At 43.3% G+C, this 22,402-nt stretch overlaps 1 protein-coding gene across 1 annotated transcript in view; it reads left to right on the top strand.

Annotated features, from left to right (window-relative positions):
- LOC142312004 (uncharacterized) overlaps positions 1–22,402 on the top strand; it is a 151,697-nt gene that overhangs the window by 96,675 nt on the left and 32,620 nt on the right. Inside the window, exon 7 of the mRNA XM_075350878.1 lies at positions 3,280–4,419. Within this exon, the coding sequence (XP_075206993.1) occupies positions 3,280–4,419 (1,140 nt within the window). The remainder of the gene's footprint in view (positions 1–3,279; positions 4,420–22,402) is intronic.

Here is a 22,402-nt window from a genome sequence, read left to right as displayed (position 1 = left end):
ACAATCCCCTGCGACCGGGGGTCCGACTTCTCTAGATCCAGACCACCGTATGCAACCTAGACAGCTTCTCTTGGGAGCCACTACTCCCAGCCTCCTCTGAGCTCCTCACAGCTCTAGGGGTTCCTCACTCCTCACTAACTCACTGCTCACTCACTACACTCCTCACCTCTCCTCCCTGACCCCCTAGGTGGGCGACTCTATTCCACTCAAGTCATCCACTGGTGTGCCTGGTGGTTGTGGTGCAGTGTGTATCTAGGATTTGATTTGCTGTTGGAGGCAACACTATTAAGATAGGGACCCAGAACCAAGAGGGAGATGGATACTGCACGGGAAGATAGGTTGTGCTGTACCCTGTGACGACCTGAGGGCGTCACACCTCTCTCAGGTTAGGTCACAGAAACAAATTTCCTTTAATACTACCACAAACAAAAGACTGTCAAATGTTAGTATGGGGACATTCTTTGTGGGCAGAGTATGCACACATCGCCGTCCTGTTCCGCTCCCACGACAGCAGATCTGTTGCTTCGTAGATTTCCATTTCAGTGTATCATAAGTGATGTATAAACAGCAGTTTCAGCATCTACTATGTGATATATATATTTATTAGTCGTAGTGTGTCACCTATGTGATGTATATACAGCAGTCTTGATCTCCTATGTAATGTATATACGCCAGCCTTAGTGTCTCCTATGTGATATTTACTCAGGGGTCTCTGTCTTCTGTATGATGTATATACATCAGTCTCAACATAACATATGTGATGGATATATAGCCGTGTCAGTGTCTTCTATGTGATGTATATACAGTACTCGCAATGTATGCTACTTGATGTATACAGTACAACAGAGTCTCAGCATATCCTATAAGAGGCGCAGCGTATGCAACATGATGGCTATAAAGCAGTCCCAGTGTATTATTTATGATGTATACACCAAGCGCAGTGTAATTTATATTTGTTTTATTCTGCATTTTCTATATTATTGATTACATTTTTTGGACTTAACGATTTTATAACCCTCTCTGAATGGGCTACTGTATAATTAGTATTACTATGGGTGGACTTTTTTTTTCTGATCTATGGTGGCAGAAATCACGAACATTATGTGTGGACATTTTTTTTTCTCACCAGCTGTTGTTAGTTTTATGTATTCAATGTGTAGCCTAAGACATCAGCTCTCCTTCTATTGTGGCCCAGAGATGCCAAAAGGTTAGACACCCCAGCTCTAGACTGAGACTAAATTTCTGTATGTTTAAGTGGTTAGGACATATTTTACTTTTGTGTTTTGTTAAAATGTACTTTACATTTTACTGTAAGTGCTGAATATTTTTACATAAACACTTTCTCCAGTTGTTTGTTGTTCTATAGTTGTTATATGGAAATTTTAATTTGGTGGACAGTTTTGATGACTTTACTAACTTGATCTTTATGAGTCTCAATTGAATATTTCACTAAATATAAATATTTATTGTTGCCACCACTGTCTTCATCAGTTCATAATTGAATTTTACTATTTGTATAGAAATGTTATACAATATATACTGTGTGTGTGTGTGTGTGTGTGTGTATATATATATATATATATATATATATATATATATATATCATAGACCAAACGTTTAGACACACCTTCTCATTCAAAGAGTTTTCTTTATTTTCATGACTGAAAATTGTAGATTCACATTGAAAGCATCAAAACTATGAATTAACACATGTGGAATGAAATACTTAACAAAAAAGTGTGAAACAACTGAAAATATGTCTTTTATATTCTAGGTTTCTCAAAGTAGCCACCTTTTGCTTTGATTACTGCTTTGCACACTCTTGACATTCTTTTGATGAGTTTCAAGAGGTAGTCACCGGAAATGGTCTTCCAACAGTCTTGAAGGAGTTCCTAGAGATGCTTAGCACTTGTTGGCCCTTTTGCCTTCACTCTGCGGTCCAGCTCACCCCCAAACCATCTCGATATGGTTCAGGTCTGGTGACTGTGGAGGCCAGGGCATCTGGCGTAGCACCCCATCACTCTCCTTCTTAGTCAAATAGCCCTTACACAGCCTGGAGGTGTGTTTGGGGTCATTGTCCTGTTGAAAAATAAATGATGGTCCAACTAAAAGCAAACCGGATGGAATAGCATGCCGCTGCAAGATGCTGTGGTAGCCATGCTGGTTCAGTATGCCTTCAATTTTGAATAAATCCCCAACAGTGTCACCAGCAAAGCACCCGCACACCATCACACCTCCTCCTCCATGCTTCATGGTGGGAACCAGGCATGTAGAGTTCATCCGTTCACTTTTTCTGTGTCGCACAAAGACACGGTGGTTGGATCCAAAGATCTCACTTTTGGACTCATCAGACGACCAAAGCACAGATTTCCACTAGTCTAATGTCCATTCCTTGTGTTCTATAGCCGAAACAAGTCTCTTCTGCTTGTTGCCTGTCCTTAGCAGTGGTTTCCTAGCAGCTATTTTACCATGAAGGCCTGCTGCACAAAGTCTCCTCTTAACAGTTGTTCTAGAGATGTGTCTGCTGCTAGAACTCTGTGTGGCATTGACCTGGTCTCTAATCTGAGCTGCTGCTAACTGCGATTTCTGAGGCTGGTGACTCGGAAAAACTTATCTTCCGCAGCAGAGGTGACTCTTGGTCTTCCTTTCCTGGGGCGGTCCTTATGTGAGCCAGTTTCTTTGTAGGGTTTAATGGTTTTTGCCACTGCACTTGGGGACACTTTCAAAGTTTTCCCAATTTTTCGGACTGACTGACCTTCATTTCTTAAAGTAATCATGGCCACTCGTTTTTCTTTACTTAGCTGCTTTTTTCTTGCCATAATACAAATTCTAACAGTCTATTCAGTAGGACTATCAGCTTCTATACAATACAACTGATGGTCCCAACCCCATTTATAAGGCAAGAAATCGCACTTATTAAACCTGACAGGGCACACCTGTGAAGTGAAAACCATTTCCGGTGACTACCTCTTGAAGCTCATCAAAAGAATGCCAAGAGTGTGCAAAGCAGTAATCAAAGCAAAAGGTAGCTACTTTGAAGAACCTAGAATATATTTTCAGTTGTTTCACACTCTTTTAAGTATTTCATTCCACATGTGTTAATTCATAGTTTTGATGCCTTCAATGTGAATCTACAATTTTCAGAGTCATGAAAATAAAGAAAACTCTTTGAATCAGAAGGTGTGTCCAAACTTTTGGTCTTTACTGTATATATTGTAATTAATAATTTTTCAAGGATGTGTTATTGAAAAATAATATATTCAGTTTTATTTTTGGCAGATGAATGTACCAGCAGATCAGAGTCGCATCTGATATTTTCAGATTTTACAGCGCATAATCATATGGGTACTTATGAAGAAGATGACAGTATCCCACGTATATCTCCAGCCCTTCATGTCCACAGTAAAGATCTATCATCTGATCCTTTTCAACAGTTCCTATCTTTGGACTCATCACAGACTGTTGAGCAAAACAAAATTAACAGAATGGATGGTGAATTTCAAAGAGTACATACAATGAAGCCATATTCATGCTCAAACTGTGGGAAATGTTTTAAATGTAAATCAAGGCTGGTTGAACATCTGAGAATTCACACAGGTGAGAAGCCATATTCATGTTCAAAATGTGGGAAATGTTTTACAAGAAAGTCACATGTTGTTACACATGAGAAAATTCATACAGGTGATGAACCATTTTCATGTTCAGAATGTGGAAAACGTTTTATAGTCAAATCAAGCCTTGTTATACATCAGAGACTTCACACAGGGGAGAAGCCATTTTCATGTTTAGAATGTGGCAAATGTTTTACAGTGAAAGATCAGCTTGTTAGACATCAGAGAACACACACAGGGGAGAAGCCATTTTCATGTTCAGAATGTGGAAAATGTGTTTCAGATAAATCACACCTGGCTCAACATTTGAGAATTCACACAGGTGAAAAGCCATTTTCATGTTCAGAATGTGGAAAAAGTTTTACACAGAAAATACAACTTGCTATCCATCTGAGAACTCACACAGGTGAGAATCCATTTTCATGTTCAGAATGTGGGAAATGTTTTACGGCAAAAGATCGGCTTGTTAGACACCAGAGAACACACACAGGGGAGAAGCCATTTTTGTGTTCAGAATGTGGGAAATGTTTTATAGATAAAGCATGTCTTGTTACACATCAGAGAACACACACAGGGCAGAAGCCATTTTCATGTTCAGAATGTGGAAAATGTTTTAAACAGAAAAGACATCTAGTTCGCCATCTGAAAACTCACACAGGTGAGAAACCATTTTCATGCTCAGAATGTGGGAAATGTTTTAAAGAGAAAGCATCTCTTGTTACACATCAGAGACTTCACACAGGAGTGAATCTATTTTCATGTTCAGAATGTGGAAAGTGTTTTACAAAGAAATCATATCTGCTTAAACATCAGGTAATTCACACAAGGAAAAAGCCATAATCCTGTTAAAAATGTGGGAATTTCTTTTGTCTGGATATGAAATTATTGTACATCACAAAATTCACAAATGGAAGTAGCCATTTTCTTTATTGTCAAATGGTACAAGAAAAAAATACAGGTTATAGTCTATGAGAGAAGGGAATAATTTACAGTACTAAATGCTTAATAGTCAATGTAAGTAACTACCAATAAATATTTTATTGAAAGGTAAACAGGAGCTGCTCTTCATGTCAATGTATTAACTATATGTATTAATTATAATATAATAATTTGCATTTATATAGCGCCATCCTATTCCGCAGCACTTTACATTTCAGAGGGGTCATGTACAGACAACATGAGACATTACAGAATAACAAAATTCAACAGATACCAAGAGGAGTGAGGGCCATGCTCGCAAGCTTACAATGTATAAGGAAATAGGGGAGGCACAAAAGGTAAATTGGGGGAAAAAAAAGCTTGTATTGTATGGGCCAGCCATCAATATAATAGGAGATTCAAATACTGCTGCATGAACCGGTCACCAGCCAGAATTTATGCAAGTACAGATACACAATGTATAAAAAGTACATGAAGAGGAATACAACCAGAAGATTCAGGAGACAAGAATTGGAAGACATTTTTTGTAAAGGGCAGAATGGGAATAGTTAGATAAGTGAGGTGAGGTGATAGGCTAGTGTAAAGAAATGCGTGTTTAGGGCCCACTTAAAAGTGTGGATATTGGGAATTAATTTGACACTTGTTATAGAGAGATGCTGCTATAAGTGATCAGGACCAATGCTGAGTCAACCATCTGCAATGGTCCTGGGAACGTACAGCATCATCTTCCCACAGCTTATATCAAATGAAGTGTGAGTGATGGTGGGACAACTTTTTTAAAAATTCAAACATCAGCTTTTATTACTTATATCTTTTTGTTTAGATCTGTATGTTTTCCTGATCCCAAATGTCGATCAAACTGGATTGACCTCCATAACAAGAAGTTTATGCATTTACGCAACAATTCATTTTATTTTGATATAACTTACCATCAAAGCTATTTTTTTCACCATTGATGGTTCCTTTGAAGAGTTTTTGAGATAGGCTATCCCATAGATTAATTATTTTCATGGTTAATTAAAAAAATTCTTCTCAATAGAGATGGGCGAAGCCGCAGATGTTTGGGTTCAGCAGATCCAGCAGGACTTTAAAAAATGAATCCAGGTCGGGACCGGACTTGAACCCAAACATCTGTGTCGGATGATTAACCACATACAAGTCTATAGGGACACGAACATTGTGCTGTAAAATGGTGGTAGAAAGGGTTAGGGGGATTGGAGCAGGACAGTTATACTTACCGTGTCTCAAGAGTCGCTGTAACACTGGTTCTGGGTCCGCTCATTAACCCTCATACATATTCACTTCTTTTCCCACCCATCGTCAGTCATAGCTTTTGTGATTGGTTGCAGTCAGCTCGTGCCTCCACCCTGGGTAACGGTGTCTTTGATTGGTTGTAATCGCACACGTTGTCTGCGTCCCTAAGGTGGTGTAAAAATAAATAAATTGGCGTAGGGTCCTCCCATATTGTGATACCCAGAGTAGATAAAGCATACGGCTTCAGGCTGCAGCCCCCAGCCGTGTGCCTATCTTGGCTGTATAACAAAACAAGATGCACCTGATGCGGCCTTTTTAAATTATGTAAATAAATAAGTTTAAAAAAACGGTGTGCAGTCCACCCTTCAATTTTGATACCTAGCCATGATACAGTCGACAGCTGGGAGCTGGTATTTTCAGGCGGGGAATGCACATGGTTATTAGGCCAACCCCAGCCTAAAAATAGCAGCCTGCACCCGACCAGAATTTTTGAATCCATTAGATGTGACAATCCCAGCACTAAACCTGACTTATCCAGATTGCCCTGGTGTGGTTGCAATCAGGGTAATATAAGGAGTTAGTGACAGCTCACAGCTGCTAGTAAGCCCTAGATTAGTAATGTAAGGTGTCTGAGACCTCCCCAACATTACTAATACTGTAAGTGAAAAGACATAAACACAAACATTGAAAAAATCCTTTATTTGAAATAAAATACAAAACAACTCACCCTCCTTCAATCTATTAACCCCAAACACCCAGTTCCGACGTAATCGACACGACAGGTTCCACGATGATCCCGGTTCTGCTACATATTGAAGTCGCAGAGCTCAGGCACATTTCAAAACATGATCGCCTTCTGTGGCTTCAGGATGCAGATTTGGTGCTGAAATTTACACAACAAATTTGTATCTTCTGGCAAAAAATTGCATCTGAATGCGATTCTGTTTTGATGCGTTAGGCTAGTTTCACACTTGCGTTGGACGGGATCCGTAGCATTGCATTGTGTGACGCATGCAACGGATGCGTTGCATATAGTGGCACAACGCAATGCTACGGATCGTACAAAATAACGGAAAGCTTTTTTTTTTTTTTTTTTCTTTTCTTCTTCTTACAGTTTACCGGCAGCCGACTATTGTGAACGATCAGCTGATCGCTCTTAATAGCCGGCGACCGAGCGCTCTCACATGCCGGCGGCCGAGCGCTCAGCTGAGTGCCCTGACATGCCGGCGGCGATCGCTCAGCTGAGTGCCCTGACATGCCGGCGGCCGAGTGCTCAGCTGGGCGCCCTGACATGCCGGCGGCCGAGCGTTCAGCTGAGTGCCCTGACATGCCGGCGGCCGAGCGCTCAGCTGAGTGCCCTGACATGCCGGCGGCCGAGCGCTCAGCTGGGCGCCCTGACATGCCGGCGGCCGAGCGCTCAGCTGAACGTTCGGCCACCAAGAAATAAAATAAAATTTGTGATAAAAAAAAGAGCATGCGCAGTGAAAAATAAAGGTTTCCGCTGCTCAAAAAAACGTTACATGCAGCGTTCCATCCGCCTGACGCTCACTGACGGTCAGCGTCAAAACAACTGATGCGCTGCGGGGCGGATGCAATTCAAGACCATCCGTTGCTATCCGTAGCTAATAGAAGTCTATGAGGAACATAACGGTTTCCTGTAACAGTTACCGTAATTCCTCAAGGCTGCGGATAGCAACGGATCCCGTCCAACGCAAGTGTGAAACTAGCCTTATTGATGCTTTTTTGCGTTATTGAAGGAATGTGGTGTATAAATCTCAGCACCCGATCTGCATCTCTTGGAAAAAAAAACACACAAAAACAGTTTTGATGCCATTTAGGTGCAGTTTTCTGCCAGGAGATTCAAATTTGGTGCAGACATAGCATGGAGATTCTCCGCATTATACTGTCCTCTCTTGCATTTCTCTTTCGAGGGTGACCAGCCTTCTTGGGGGAACTTGAAAGAGTTTTTGATGTTGTAAAGATGCAATATTCTCGAAATCACAGACTTGGAACCACCAACTTCTCTTCCTATGGCTGATAGGGTCACTCCTTTGGCTTTCATCTGGGCAATCTGCTGCTGGAGGATTTCAGTCACTTTGGAACGGCACACCATTTTGGCAAAGTCAGTGCAAACTGGAAAGTTGGGCTGCCAGCTACATAGGATTTGTCAGATAATTAAGGAAATTAGCACCAGGTGCCACATTAACACCAATAACTTGCAGGTATCTGAGAGTGTTCTCTAATTTTGATCCGTGTTCTTTTACATTTATCTCATTTACATTTTTATTATGTGCTTTTGAGAAAACTCAATTTATGAAATAAGCTTAAAATACGGCTGGATTACTCATGTTAGGATATAATCACATAGGACGACACAATGATCGCAACATTTAGGGAATTGTGTGTTCTCTAATCTTGATCTCCTGTGTAGATAGAGATAGATGTAATATATGTATATACACACATACAGTATATTCTGTGTAAAGGGTATAGAGATCTCACACACACACACACGGCTCCTCTGTAGACACTGTACATCCCTCCTGGCCCCACACATAATCTTCACCTCATCCCGCACAGCAGAGTACAGCACACACTGAGGAGCTGATCATGTGACCCCTGACTCCTCCCCTCAATGTGACATCAACACAGGTCCTGTAAACACAAAACAGCCAGATAGCATTTCGAACACGCCCCCTTTCAAGTGACAGAAATGACGTCATACCTGGAAGGAGCCCGTACATTCTAGCCTCTACCATATATCCAGTGTGCGGCTCTGCAGGAGGAGGTATGTGTAGATTCACCATTACATTAACCCCCTCAGTGCTGCGCTCACACTCCAGGAGTGTTCCCGTCTGTGCGGCTCTATCAGGAGATCTGTCTGTATGGGATTAGATTGGGTCACTTCCTTCCTGACGCCGCTCGCTGCTCTGTTACTGTACAGTCTCCATTATGGCCGCTGCCCGCTCCATGAGGTCACTATCCACAGATATTATCTCATTCACCTCCGGGTGATTTTCCGGTTTTTGTTATTTCCTCCCCTTCTTCCAGGAGCCATGTAACTTTTTTAGTTTTCCGTCTACATGGCCATATGAGGCTTTTTTATTTTGCAAGCCTTTTGAATGAAACCAATAATTGTCCCATACAATGCACGAGAGAACGGAAACAAAATTCCAAGTTCGGTGAATCTGCAAAAAAAGTGCAATGTCCTAATTGTTGTCTTGCTTTTTTACTGCGCCTGATCACTATATTACATACATAGTTACATAGTTACTTAGGTTGAAAAAAGTCCTAGGTCCATCTAGTTCAACCTTCCTCTACCAGTTATACATTTTGTCCCCAAGTCATTTATAACTGTCAATGTTGTGTGTGCTGAGGAAATCATCCAGCCCTTTTTTAAAAGCTGTTCTAGTATCAGCCATTACTGCCTCTTGTGGTAGGACATTCTACAGTCTGACTGCTCTAACTGTAAGGCCCTGTGCGCACACTGCGTTTTTTACCGCGGATTTGCCGTGGTTTTGCTGCATGTTTTCTGCAGAAAATGTTCATAACTTTGCTGCAGTCCTTCCCCAGCAAAACCTATGGGGATAAAAAAAATGCTGTGTGCACACTGCGTTTTTTTTTTTTGTCCCTGTGGAATTAATGTGCATGTCACTTCTTTTTGCGTTTTGAAGGGCTGGCAGATCAATCACCCGCTGACTCTGGGTCGGGGGAGGATTGATCCCCAGTATATGGCCAGATGCTGCTCCCCATATAAGGCTTATGGGGAACACAATCTGTCGCAAAGGGGTAGGAGCAAGTGCTTTATACTACCGATCACCAGTCGACTGTCACACTGCTCCCGCGTCAGCTCTTTAATCTTCCAGAGCCAGCCGCTCATTAGTCTCATAACATATTCACCCCTTCCCTGCTCACCTGTGGCTGTGATTGGTTGCAGTCAGACCTGCCCCCACGCTGAGTGACAGCTGTCTGACTGCAACCAATCACAGACACCGATGGGCGGGTCTATAGCGTACAGTAAAATAAATAATTAAAAAAAAAAAGGTGTGCGGTTCCCCCAATTTTGATAACCAGCCAAGATAAAGCCTCACAGCTGGGGGCTGGTATTCTCAGGCTGGGGAGCTCCCCAGCCTAAAAATATCAGCCAGCAGCCACCCGGAATTGCCGCATCCATTAGATTGCCGTAATAAGGAGTTAATGGCAGCAGCCCATAGCTGCCATTAATTCCTAGGTTAATCATGGCAGGCGTCTATGAGACACCCCCTTATCACTAAACTGTAAGCAAAAGTAAAACACAAACACCCCAAAAATACTTCATTTGAAATAAAAGACCCCTCTTTCTCTTTCACCACTTTATTAACCCTACCAATAACAGCCCTCCAGGTCCGACGTAATCCACACGAGGTCCCATGACGATTCCAGCTCTGCTACACCTGACAATCACAGTGAGTGCCATAGACCATGACTGTTCACTGTGAGGGTCAGGCCGCAAGTGAAGTGAGCCACACGGGATCAGCGGTGACTTCACTCATGTGCTTTGCGGTGACAGGTGGAGGACTCCAGGTGGAGGACTCCAGTTGTCACTGCACATCAGCTGACTAAAGTCACCGCTGATCTTATACTCACCTTCTCCAGCAAGGCTGCCTCCGGACGCTGGTCTCCTGCTTCCAGGCAAGCTCATGCATATGCAGTTATGCATTGCACAGCTGACCTGTAAGTAGCAGAGCGCCGGAGACAGCCGCACGGGACACAGCATCGTGGGAGACTTCCGCACCACGGACAGAAGGAGCGAGGACAGGTGAGTATCGCCCTGTGCTATCAAAATAAAGCAGGGACATACCGTGGTAAAACCGCATGTGGTTTTCGGGTGAGGTTTGCTGCGGCTTTTTACCGCAGGTGCGGTAATCTTTCAGAGGGTGCAGAATTTTCTGAAGAAAATTCCATTTTCTAGTGCGCACAGGGCCTAAAGAACCCTTTCCTATTTAGCTGCCGGAATCTCATTTCTTCCACTCACAGTGAATGCCCTTGGGTCCTTCGTATTGTCTTTGGAAGAAATAAATCATGTGCCAGTCCTTTATATTGACCACACATGTATTTATACCTATAAATGAGATCTCCTCTGAGATGTATTTTTTCTAAGCTAAACAAATCTAACTTTTCCAACTTCTTATCATATGGTCGGCTTTCCATTCCTTATAGTAGTCTAGTTGCCCGCCGTTGAACTGACTCTAACTTCTGAATGTCCTTTTTAAAATTAAGAAAAAAAAATTGTTTAAAAGAATTGAGAATCCTCAGTGGTTGATGCCTTTTAATGGCTAACTGAAAAGATGGTAATAATAGCAAGCTTTTGAGACTACTCAGGTCTCTTCATCAGCCTCAGTATAACACAAAATCTGAAGAGTCACATATTTATACACAACAGGACATAGAACAGTGCAGTAAATAAGACCAGTTATGTGAAGCATGTATGGGATGGAGTACAGTATGGGAAGGAGACAATCAGTTGTGGGAGTAAATATTGCAGCAGTTCATAGATAAGGAGTGTGAAAGTTTTATTGACCTCTGATTGAGGTCTAGTCCAGAGTTGTGACGCCCCCAGATGCTCTGAGGAGCACATTTCTTAATAGATGTAAAAAGACATAAATCCATGTGACACATTCATTCCTGCTCTGAATGTGTCAAAGGTCATCATAAGTTTGTACTCCCAGAGTCTCCTGTCTCTCTGGGACTTTCAATACCAGCAATTTCATGTCCATGATGCTGTGGTCCGGGTTACAAAAATGTTTGGCCACAGGTAGATCTATTCTTTTTTTCTCTAAATGTGTGGCGGTGAGAATTCATACTTGTTCTGAACTGTTGTCCTGTCTCCCCTACATACAGACCCCCAGTTTGGTACATATAGTTAAGTACACCATATTAGTTGTGGTGCAGCTGAAGGTACCTGGGATCTTGTAGTCCTGATGTGATCTGGGAATTTTTCTCTTGTCCTTTATCAGTATAAATGGACAGGTCTTAAATTTTTTCTGGTTGCAGGGAAATGTACCTGTTGTTGTTGGAGAGGACAGGGAGCTTCTGACAATCATGCTTCTAAGGGGCACTTTGCACACTGCGACATCGCAGGTGCGATGTCGGTGGGGTCAAATTGAAAATGACGCACTTCCGGCATCGCATGCGACATCGCAGTGTGTAAAGCCTAGATGATACGATTAACGAGCGCAAAAGCGTCGTAATCGTATCATCGGTGCAGCGTCGGCGTAATCCATGATTACGCTGACGCGACGGTCCGATGTTGTTCCTCGCTCCTGCGGCTGCACACATCGCTGTGTGTGAAGTCGCAGGAGCGAGGAACGTCTTCTACCGGCCTCACTGCGGCTTCCGTAGGATATGCGGAAGGAAGGAGGTGGGCAGGATGTTTACATCCTGCTCATCTCCGCCCCTCCGCTCTGATTGGCCGCCTGCCGTGTGACGTCGCAGTGACGCCGCACGACCCGCCCCCTTAACAAGGAGGCGGGTCGCCGGCCACAGGGACGTCGCACGGCAGGTGAGTGTGTGTGTGAAGCTGGCGTAGCGATAACTTTCGCTACGCCAGCTATCACCACATATCGCTGCTGCGACGGGGGCGGGCACTATCGCACTCGGCATCGCAGCATCGGCCTGCGATGTCGTAGTGTGCAAAGCCCGCCTTAGATTCTGGGCCTGCCTAAGGCTATGTGCGCACTTACCGGATTTTTGCCGCGGATTTTTTGCGGTTTTGCTGCATGTTTCGCTGCAGAAAATGTTCATAACATCTCTGCAGTGAATCACCAGCAAAACCTATGGGAAAAAAAAATCCTGTGCGCACTGGGCGGAATTTGACAGCTGCATGTTTTGCTGCGGGATTCCTGCAGCAAAAACAATTGCATGTCAATTCTTTTCCGCACGTCGCTGTGGGATTTCACTCCATTGGCTCCAATGTAATCGTGAAATCCCGCAGGGAATAATGCAGGCAGCAAATTCTGTGCGGTTCACTGTGTTTTCCTGCGTTATTCCCTGCGGTATTTCGCGGTTTACCTCCGGTAATGTACATCGCCTGCCTGCGGTTTTGCAGGGAAGTGATGTCATTACAGTAAGAGGAAGCAAAGCAGAGAGTAAACACACACACATCACAGACACACACAGACATAGAACACAGACACATAGAACACAGACACAGACATATAGAATACACATAGAAAGCAAACGGAAATATAGAAAAAAAAAACACGTGGGCTCCGCTGTATATTTACCGTCCAGCCGAGGTAAGCACACAGCGGCGGCCCGGTATTCTCAGGCTGGGGAGGGAGAGGGGCAGGGTTAATGTCCCCCGCCTCACTCCCACCTCCCACAGCCGAGAATATCAGCTGCAGCTGCCCCGGGACTGTCGCATGCATTATGCGGCAGTACCGGCGTGTCCCCGGCTCTTCCTGCCGCCGTGTAGCAGTGGCAATCAGGGTAATACAAGGAGTTAATGGTGGCGGATCGCCGCCATTAACTCCAGGCTTGATCATGGCAGCGTCTATGTGACAGCTGACATGATCAACCCGTAAGTAAAGTGAATAAAACACACAGAAAAATCCTTTATTTTAAATAAAACACAAACAAGCCTCGTTCACCATTTTATTAACCCCTCCCGAAACAAAGCTCCGACGTAATCCACAGCTCCAGCATAATCCACAGGTCCTGCGCTGCTTACATCCAGCCGCGACTGTCACAGCGCTGAATGAATGCAGCAGACAGCAGAGGTAATTACCGGTCATTTCCCACGGCCGGTAATGTGAACTAACTGCCGACCATGGGAAATGCAGCGATCTGTGCTCTATCTATCTATCCCTCTATCTATCTATCTGTCTATTTATCTGTCTATCTATCCCTCTATCTAATCTTCTGTCTCTTTATCTATCTATCTACTATCTAAGAAGGATTTTTTTTTTTTTTTCCAATGTGCTTTATTGCATTGAATGCAATAAAGCACATACCAACCCGCACGCGGCAAAACCGTGGCAATACCGCGAACAATACCGCGGTAAAACCGCGGCAAACCGCATGCGGTTTGCCGCGTTTTTTTTACCGCGGGTGCGGTAATATTTCAGTGCCTGCGGAATTTTCTTGAGAAAATTCCATTTTCCAATGCGCACAGGGCCTAAAACACAGAAGTGGGGGGGTCTGGAAAAATACATTTTAATAGGGCAACTTTTTGCAGCAATGGTTGTAGATTCCGTGCAACTCCTCTTAACACCTCCAGATCTGGATTGTAGGTGACCACAAGAGGGACCTGATTGTTTTCTTCTTTAGCTTTATAATTAGGAGATGGTTTCTTGATATTCTGGTGGCTCTTGTAATCTGGTTTTCAACTGTTCTTGGATGGTAGCCTTGATTCAAAAAGGTCTTTCTGAGGCCCTCAAGGTGATTGTCTCTTTTTAAAATGAGCCCAAAACTAGATCCCATATTCTAGATGTGGCCTTACAAGTGATTTATAGAGGGGTAACAATACGTTGGGATCACGAGATCTAACTCTCTTTTTATACACCCTAAAATCTTATTTGCTTTTGCAGCTGCTGCTTGATATTGACTGACTGCTGCTGCTCAGCTTTCTTGTAACCAGAATACCCAAGTCTTTCTCCTGTTCTGTAGTCCCGAGTTTACTTCTGTTTAATGTATATACAGCTATAGGATTACTCCATTCTAGGTGCATTACTTTACATTTATCAACATTAAATTTCATTTGCCAAGTATTTGCCCATTGCGACATCTTATCAAGATCGTTCTGTAATATTGTACTATCAATATCAGTTTTAATATCCTACATAGTTTGGTGTCATCAGCAAAGACTGACACTTTACCATCAATCCCATCCACACGGTCATTAATAAAGAGATTAAAAAGAATTGGTCCTAGCACAGATCCCTGCGGTTCCCCACTATTGACTATAGCCAATTTAGAGAATATACCTTTTATGACTACTTTTTGTTTCCTATCTTTTAGCCAATTCCTTACCCAGTTGCATATAGTTTCCCCTAGTCCCTGCTTCTTGAGCTTTAGTATAAGGCTATTATGTGGTACAGTATCAAATGCCTTTGCAAAGTCCAAATCACATCAGCTGCATTACCAATATCCTGATTTGCACTTACGTCCTCATAAAAGCCCAACATGTTGGTTAAATATGATTTATCTTTGATGAATCCATGCTGTCTGTCAGCTATTATATTATCTTCTGCAATATATTTTTGCATGTCATCCCTTAAAATACCCTCAAAAACTTTCCACATTACTGATGTCAGATTTACCGAACAGTAGTTACCTGCATCCACCCTCTTACCTTTCTTAAATATTGGTACCACATCAGCAATCCTCCAATCCTGAGGCACCAACCCTGTTACAAGCGAGTCTAAGAAGATGAGATGCAGCAGCCTGTCAATTACTGAGCTCAATTCCCACAATATTCATGGATGAATGCCATCTGGCCTGGGGGATTATTCAATGTTTAATTTACTCAGACGCAGGCGAACTTCTTGTGTACTTTGATTTTTGACTTGTTGAATGATCTTTGGAACAGTCAGCTCCTTGGTGAACACGGATGAGAACTGCCTGTTTAGTATCTCAGTCTTTTCTTTGTCCTCTATAATTAATTTATTATATTTTAAGGGGATGATATGGTTACACTGACCTCACTGTATGAATTTCCAGGTCACTATATGGTTACATTGACCTCGCTGTATGATTCTCCAGGTCACTATATGGTTACACTGACCTCACTGTTTGACTCTCCATGTCACTATATGGTTATATTGACCTCATTGTATGATCCTCTTCCTCCAAATCCAGCTTCTCCGCCATGACAGAAAACAATCTTTCCACTCTACTCTCAAGATCACATCTAACAACCTGTGCACTGGACCCGCTCCCATCCTACCTCATTTCCAACATCACCGCAGTCCTCATCCCAGCCCTAACCCATCTCTTCAACCTATCACTAACAACTGGTGTATTCCCTTCATGCTTTAAACATGCCTCTATTACACCCATCCTCAAAAAGCCCTCCCTTGACCCATCCTCGGTGTCAAACTATCGCCCCATATCCCTTCTCCCCTATGCCTCAAAACTACTGGAACAGCATGTCCATCTTGAACTGTCCTCATACCTCTCATCCTGCTCCCTCTTTGACCAGCTACAATCTGGCTTCCGACCGCATCATTCCACTGAAACTGCCCTAACTAAAGTCACTAATGACCTACTAACCGCCAAAGCCAAGCAACACTACTCTATCCTCCTCCTACTGGACCTGTCCTCTGCCTTCGACACAGTAGACCATTCCCTCCTACTACAGATTCTCTCATCTCTGGGCATCACAGACTTGGCCCTATCTTGGATTTCTTCATACCTAACCGACCGAACTTTCAGCGTCTCCCATTCTCACACCACTTCCTCATCTCGTCCCCTATCTGTCGGTGTCCCCCAAGGCTCAGTTCGTGGACCCCTGCTGTTCTCCATCTACACCTTCGGCCTGGGACAGCTCATAGAGTCCCACGGCTTCCAGTATCATCTCTATGCCGATGACACACAGATCTACCTCTCTGGACCTGACATTACCTCTCTACTAACCAAAATCCCACAATGTCTGTCTGCTATTTCATCCTTCTTCTCTGCGCGATTCCTAAAGCTTAACATGGACAAAACAGAGTTCATTGTCTTTCCCCCTCCTCACTCATCTCCTCCAACAAGCCTTTCCATCAAACTTGATGGTTGCTCACTCTCCCCAGTCTCACAAGCATGTTGCCTTGGAGTGACCCTCGACTCTGCTCTATCCTTCAAGCCACACATCCAAGCCCTCTTCAACTCATGCAGATTACAACTCAAAAATATCTCCCGGATCCGTGCTTTCCTTAACCAAGAATCAGCAAAAACATTAGTGCATGCCCTCATCATCTCCTGCCTTGACTACTGCAACTTCCTGCTCTCTGGCCTCCCTTCCAACACTCTTGCACCCCTCCAATCTATCCTAAACTCTGCGGCCCGCCTAATCCACCTCTCGCCTCGCTACTCCCCAGCCTCGCCACTCTGACAATCCCTTCACTGGCTTCCCATCACCCAACGACTCCAGTTAAAAACATTAACCATGACATGCAAAGCCATGCACAACCTGTCTCCTCCCTACATCTGTGACCTAGTCTCCCGGTACCTACCTGCACGCAACCTCAGATGCTCACAAGATCTCCTTCTCTGCTCCTCTTTTATCTCCTCTTCCCACAATCGCGTACAAGATTTCTCCCGTGCATCCCCCATACTCTGGAATGCTCTACCTCAACACATCAGACTCTCACCTACCGTGGAAAGCTTCAAGAGGAACCTCAAGACCCACCTCTTCCAACAAGCCTACAACCTACAATAGCCCTCAGTCCAGTAGACCACTGCGCAACCAGCTCTGTCCTCACCTATTGTACCATCACCCATTCCCTTTAGACTGTGAGCCCTCGCGGGCAGGATCCTCTCTCCTCCTATACCAGTCTGTTTTGTACTATTAATGATTGTTGTACGTATACCCTCTTTCACTTGTAAAGCGCCATGGAATAAATGGCGCTATAATAATAAATAATAATAATAATTCTCCAGGTCACTATATGGTTACACTGACCTCGCTGTATGATTCTCCAGGTCACTATATGGTTACATTGACCTCACTGTATGACTTTCCAAGTGACTATATGATTACACTGATCTCGCTGTATGATTCTCCAGGTCACTATATGGTTACACTGACCTCGCTGTATGACTCTCCAGGTCACTATATGGTTATATTGACCTCATTGTATGATTCTCCATGTCACTATATGGTTACACTGACCTCGCTGTATGATTCTCCAGGTCACTATATGGTTCACTTACCTCGCTGAATGATTCCCCAGGTCAGTACGAGTTTATAGATTCCAAAGATGTGGAGTTTTTCTTTAATTTAATCAGAAGAATAAAAATTCAGAAGTTTGTGGGGAAAAAAAAAAAATACCTTTTTGTTGCCATTTTCCTAGACCTGTAACGTTCTCACTTCTCTGGATCTGGGGCTCAGTGATGGATTATTTTTTTTCTACTCTCACCTGACGTTTTTACTACCATTTTTGATTAGATACAATGTTTTGATCACCTTTCATTTCAATGATGCAGCGACCCAAAAAACGTAATTGTGGTGTTTTGATTTCTTTTGCGTTATGCTGTTTACCGATCGGATTACTTTATTTTATATTTTGATATATCGGAGATTTGTGAACACCGTAATAATAAATATGTGCATTTGCATTGTGTTCTTTTCAATGGTTCAAGAGAAGGGTGATTTGAACTTTTGTGGAGGTTTTTATTCATATTTTTAAAACTTTTTCTTTTTTCAACTTTTTATTCTATTTACTAGTCCCTTCAGGGGACTTGTGGCTGTGATCATATGATTGCTTGTGCTGTACAGAGCTAGGTATCAGCGTCAGCTCTGTACAGCCGACGTTCACAGGAAGTTCATCATGACAGATATAGAGGCCATCAGCTGTTCCCCGGCTGTGTTGACAACCCATCGGCGCTCCGCGATCATCTCGCGTCTCCACCGATAGGAGCGGGAGAGATTTGACAGTAGGATTTAACTGGTTCACAGCAGAGGACAGATCTCCAATATGCCCACCATTGTTGGAGGTGCATGTCAGCTGATCAGATCAGCTATTATGTGCAGGCACGATCAAGGTCTGGAAGCAGTAATGTTCCATCATCACCGACGATCCTTGGTTCTGCACTTTATAACTTTTTTAAATATTTCATAATAAGACATAAGGTTTAGATATTTTCGTTTTTTTTTCTTTTAGCTTCGTTCTGCGATTTTGATCTTGGATTGGAGATATTCTGTGATAAATCTCTGTCTGTGACTATAATTGGATTGTGTGTTATACCGGGGGCAGGACGGGGTCAGGACTGGATTTAGTGATCATGTGAAGCCGGTAAAAACTCTGGAGATTTCTTACATGGGATCTTTATGATGTTACATCGTCATCTTCTCCCCATTCAGGTCCCTACAATATTGGATCCTCTCAGATCTTCTATATGAGAATTTTCGTGATTGACCCATCAAGGATGGATAGGGACAGGGACAAGATGGCAGAGAGGATATTACATCTCACCCTAGAGATCCTCTTCCGGCTTACTGGAGAGGTGAGAGATTCTGATGACGTCACATTACATCATTCTTATCTATGGGAATAACAGATGGACAGAACTGAAGAGGTGAGGAATAGAGATGTGTGGACCCATTAAAGTTCGGGTTTGGCGGTTTCAGCCAAACTTTAAGTAAAGCTCAGTTCGGGACCCGAACTTGACCTTCTCTCCATTGGAAGTCACTGGTTGGGCAGTTCGGCTCTCTACCCACATGAAGGCAGTCATAAACAACACTTCCGGAGAAGGGAGGGTGCAGATGTTTTTTGTTTATTTTCCTTCATTTGTACACACTGCATCTGATAATGCTGATTTCACCACCTGTGTGAGCTATACAATTATTGGAAGCGGCTCGCGCTGGGCTAACCATATCTGAGCACAGCGATAGTTTTTAGAGTCTTTAGCATACTTAAAACACTTGAACACATTTGAGTTGTGAGTTCAATTCAAACACCAAACTTTACTGTTCTGGTCCGCTCATCTCTAGTCAAGACTCTGAAAATGTCTGTAGTGAGATTTATTAATGTGTCTCTCCATAACCAGGATTACACAGTAGTGAAGAAGACCTCTAGTGAGCGCTGTCAGGCCCCTGTGTCTGAGGGATGGGGAAGACCCCTGAGCCCAATCACGGGACCTCCACCTCACCCCCTGATACATGAGGACATCAATGACCAGAAGATCCTAGAACTCACCTACAAGATGATTGAGCTGCTGACTAGAGAGGTGACACTGCTGGGAATGCTGGGACATTATACAGTAATGCTATGACGGGATCGGGGGATGATGGTATAATTGTATGTGTCAGGTTCCTATAAGGTGTCAGGATGTCGCCATCTATTTTTCCATGGAGGAGTGGGAGTATTTAGAAGGACACAAAGATCAGTACAAGGACATCATGATGGAGGTTCCCCAACCCCTTACATCACCAGGTAATAGGACTAAATACACACGGCCTATAATTATCTGTATGTAAAGAATGAATTCAGTCCATATGTGTTTTCTGCAGTTCTATCCAGTGAGAGGACAACACTAGAGAGATGTCCCCGTCCTCTTCTTCCAGAGGACTGTAAACAAGAAAATCCCAATGTTCCTCATGATCATCAGGTAGATGGAGAGAAGGTGTCATGAAATCTCTCTATGATGTGTTGACGGCTGTGAAGGTCTTGTGTTCAGTATTTTTATCCTCCAGTATTATACACTGAATGGCCAATGTATTAGCGAATCTAGTCTTTTCCTGATATAAACTTTTCTAAATGGAAATTTGACCAGTAGCTCTAAAAATTGAGAAGAATATCCAGTGATCCATTTCCGTGGATCACTTCCAGTGTGAATTTGTAGTAGAATGGAATTATTGAGTCATCTGATTGACTTTGAACAATTCAAAAAGATAAAGGAGAGTCCAGCTCACCAAGGACTGACCTGCTGGTTGCAATCAAGGATCCTGCGCACGGAATGAGGCTAGGCAACCATCCAATTAGAAATAGAAAGAGGAATTTCCAGCGCCAGGAATATATTAAAAAATCCTTTTTTATTGAAAATAAGGTAATAAAAATCCAGCAGATACCATAGTAGATGTCAGAAAGATGGCAGAACAACGCGTTTCGACGCTTCAGGTCTTAGTCATGTTCTGACTTAAAGTATAACCAACTCCCTTATATCGGATCCCTAGTCCACTGATTAAATTCACATGTGTGGCTTCACTGGAGACAACTCCTCAAATAGTAATTACAAGGGATCCGAGAAAATGGAGGTATACCGTGGCAATTCCATATATATGAGTATATATGATATAATATGGTATATTGCAAGTATACACAGATACAAAAAGATATATATACAGAAACATATACACACATAAGATAACAACCATATTAAAATAATTTTTATGGACCGAATTCCCTTAATATTTAATATAACCATATATGTAATAGATGGTGATCCAACAAGACACTCAGCACATAACAATATAAATGTAATTATATACCTCACGAAATATGAGACCCCTAGCAGGATAAGAAATCTGACATATAACTTTCCACATGTATATAATGTATGCTTGCCTTTCAATAATATACAAAATTCAATAGAAAAATTTGTTATATACTAGTCCAACATTATATTTTTATAAGGAATATTCCAATAGCAATTTTTGGTTATAAAGATGTAGCAAAAGGATGAAAAACCGCATAGTATGAATTAGGATGTGGGCCATATTGCTCCCATTAGATGTAATATCAATAAAATAGAAAGAAGTAGGGAAATACAAAAGCCGATTATATTTAGTAGTGTAATATCAAATCCTGGCGATTATTTAAACCCTCTGGATATCTAGTATTGAGGGTAAAAATCCAGAAGAATTCCCTGTTTAATAATTTCCTTCTATGGTCTCCACCTCTGATCGGTCTGGGTATCTGTTCCACACCCTTAAAGGGAACCAATCATCAGGATTTTCGTGTATAAGCTGCAGCCAGTGCAGTACTGGCACTATCAGGCACAGTGTGTACATACCATCAGGGGGCAGCTCGGGTGTTTAGTCAGTGAAATACAACTTTATAAAGTTTGAAATTTCGTGCACTTTTTGATTGACGTGTGCACCTCTGCAGATAATGTCCGGGCGGGTTATGCAGGAGTTCCCCGCCCCCCCACCAGCCTGTTCCTCCCTCTCTCCGGGCGGGTTATGCACGTGTTCCCCGCCCCCCCCCGCGCCGCCTGTTCCTCCCTCCCTCCCTCTGGCTGTATGTAAATATCTAATCTTCAGAAACATGGCGCCGGAGTGGGCCTCTGCGCATAGCGCTTATCTCCGGCGCCATGTTTCTGAAGCCCCCGCATTACACAACTTGGTGTCTGAGAGGGCGGCGCCACAGCGATGTCATACCGGCTGGTGTGTTGGCCCGGTGTCCTGGGGCGGCACGATACAGGAGCAGCAGGTAATCGCGTCCTCCGATCAGCTGTTCTGCAGTCCTGTTGTGATCGCGCTCGCTCCTGCAGTCACAACGGGATCTGAAGGAGCGAGGGCGCATGCGCTGCCCTCTAACACCAAGCTGTGTGATGCGGGCTTCAGAAACATGGCACCGGAGATAAGCGCTGTGCGCAGAGGCCCACTCCGGCGCCATGTTTCTGAAGATTAGATATTTACATACAGCCAGAGGGAGGGAGGGAGGAACAGGCGGCGCGGGGGGGCGGGGAACACGTGCATAACCAGCCCGGACATCAGGAGAGAGGGAGGAACAGGCTGGTGGGGGGGGGCGGGGAACTCCTGCATAACCCGCCTGGACATTAACAGAGAGGTGCACACGTCAATCAAAAAGTGCACGAAATTTCAAACTTTATAAAGATGAATTTCACTGCCTAAACACCCGAGCTGCACCCCAATGGTATGTACACACTGTGCATGATAGTGCCAGTAC

Source organism: Anomaloglossus baeobatrachus, chromosome 5 (genome assembly GCF_048569485.1).
Source record: "Anomaloglossus baeobatrachus isolate aAnoBae1 chromosome 5, aAnoBae1.hap1, whole genome shotgun sequence".
Taxonomy (NCBI): domain Eukaryota; kingdom Metazoa; phylum Chordata; class Amphibia; order Anura; family Aromobatidae; genus Anomaloglossus; species Anomaloglossus baeobatrachus.
This window is presented reverse-complemented; position numbering and strand designations above follow the sequence as displayed.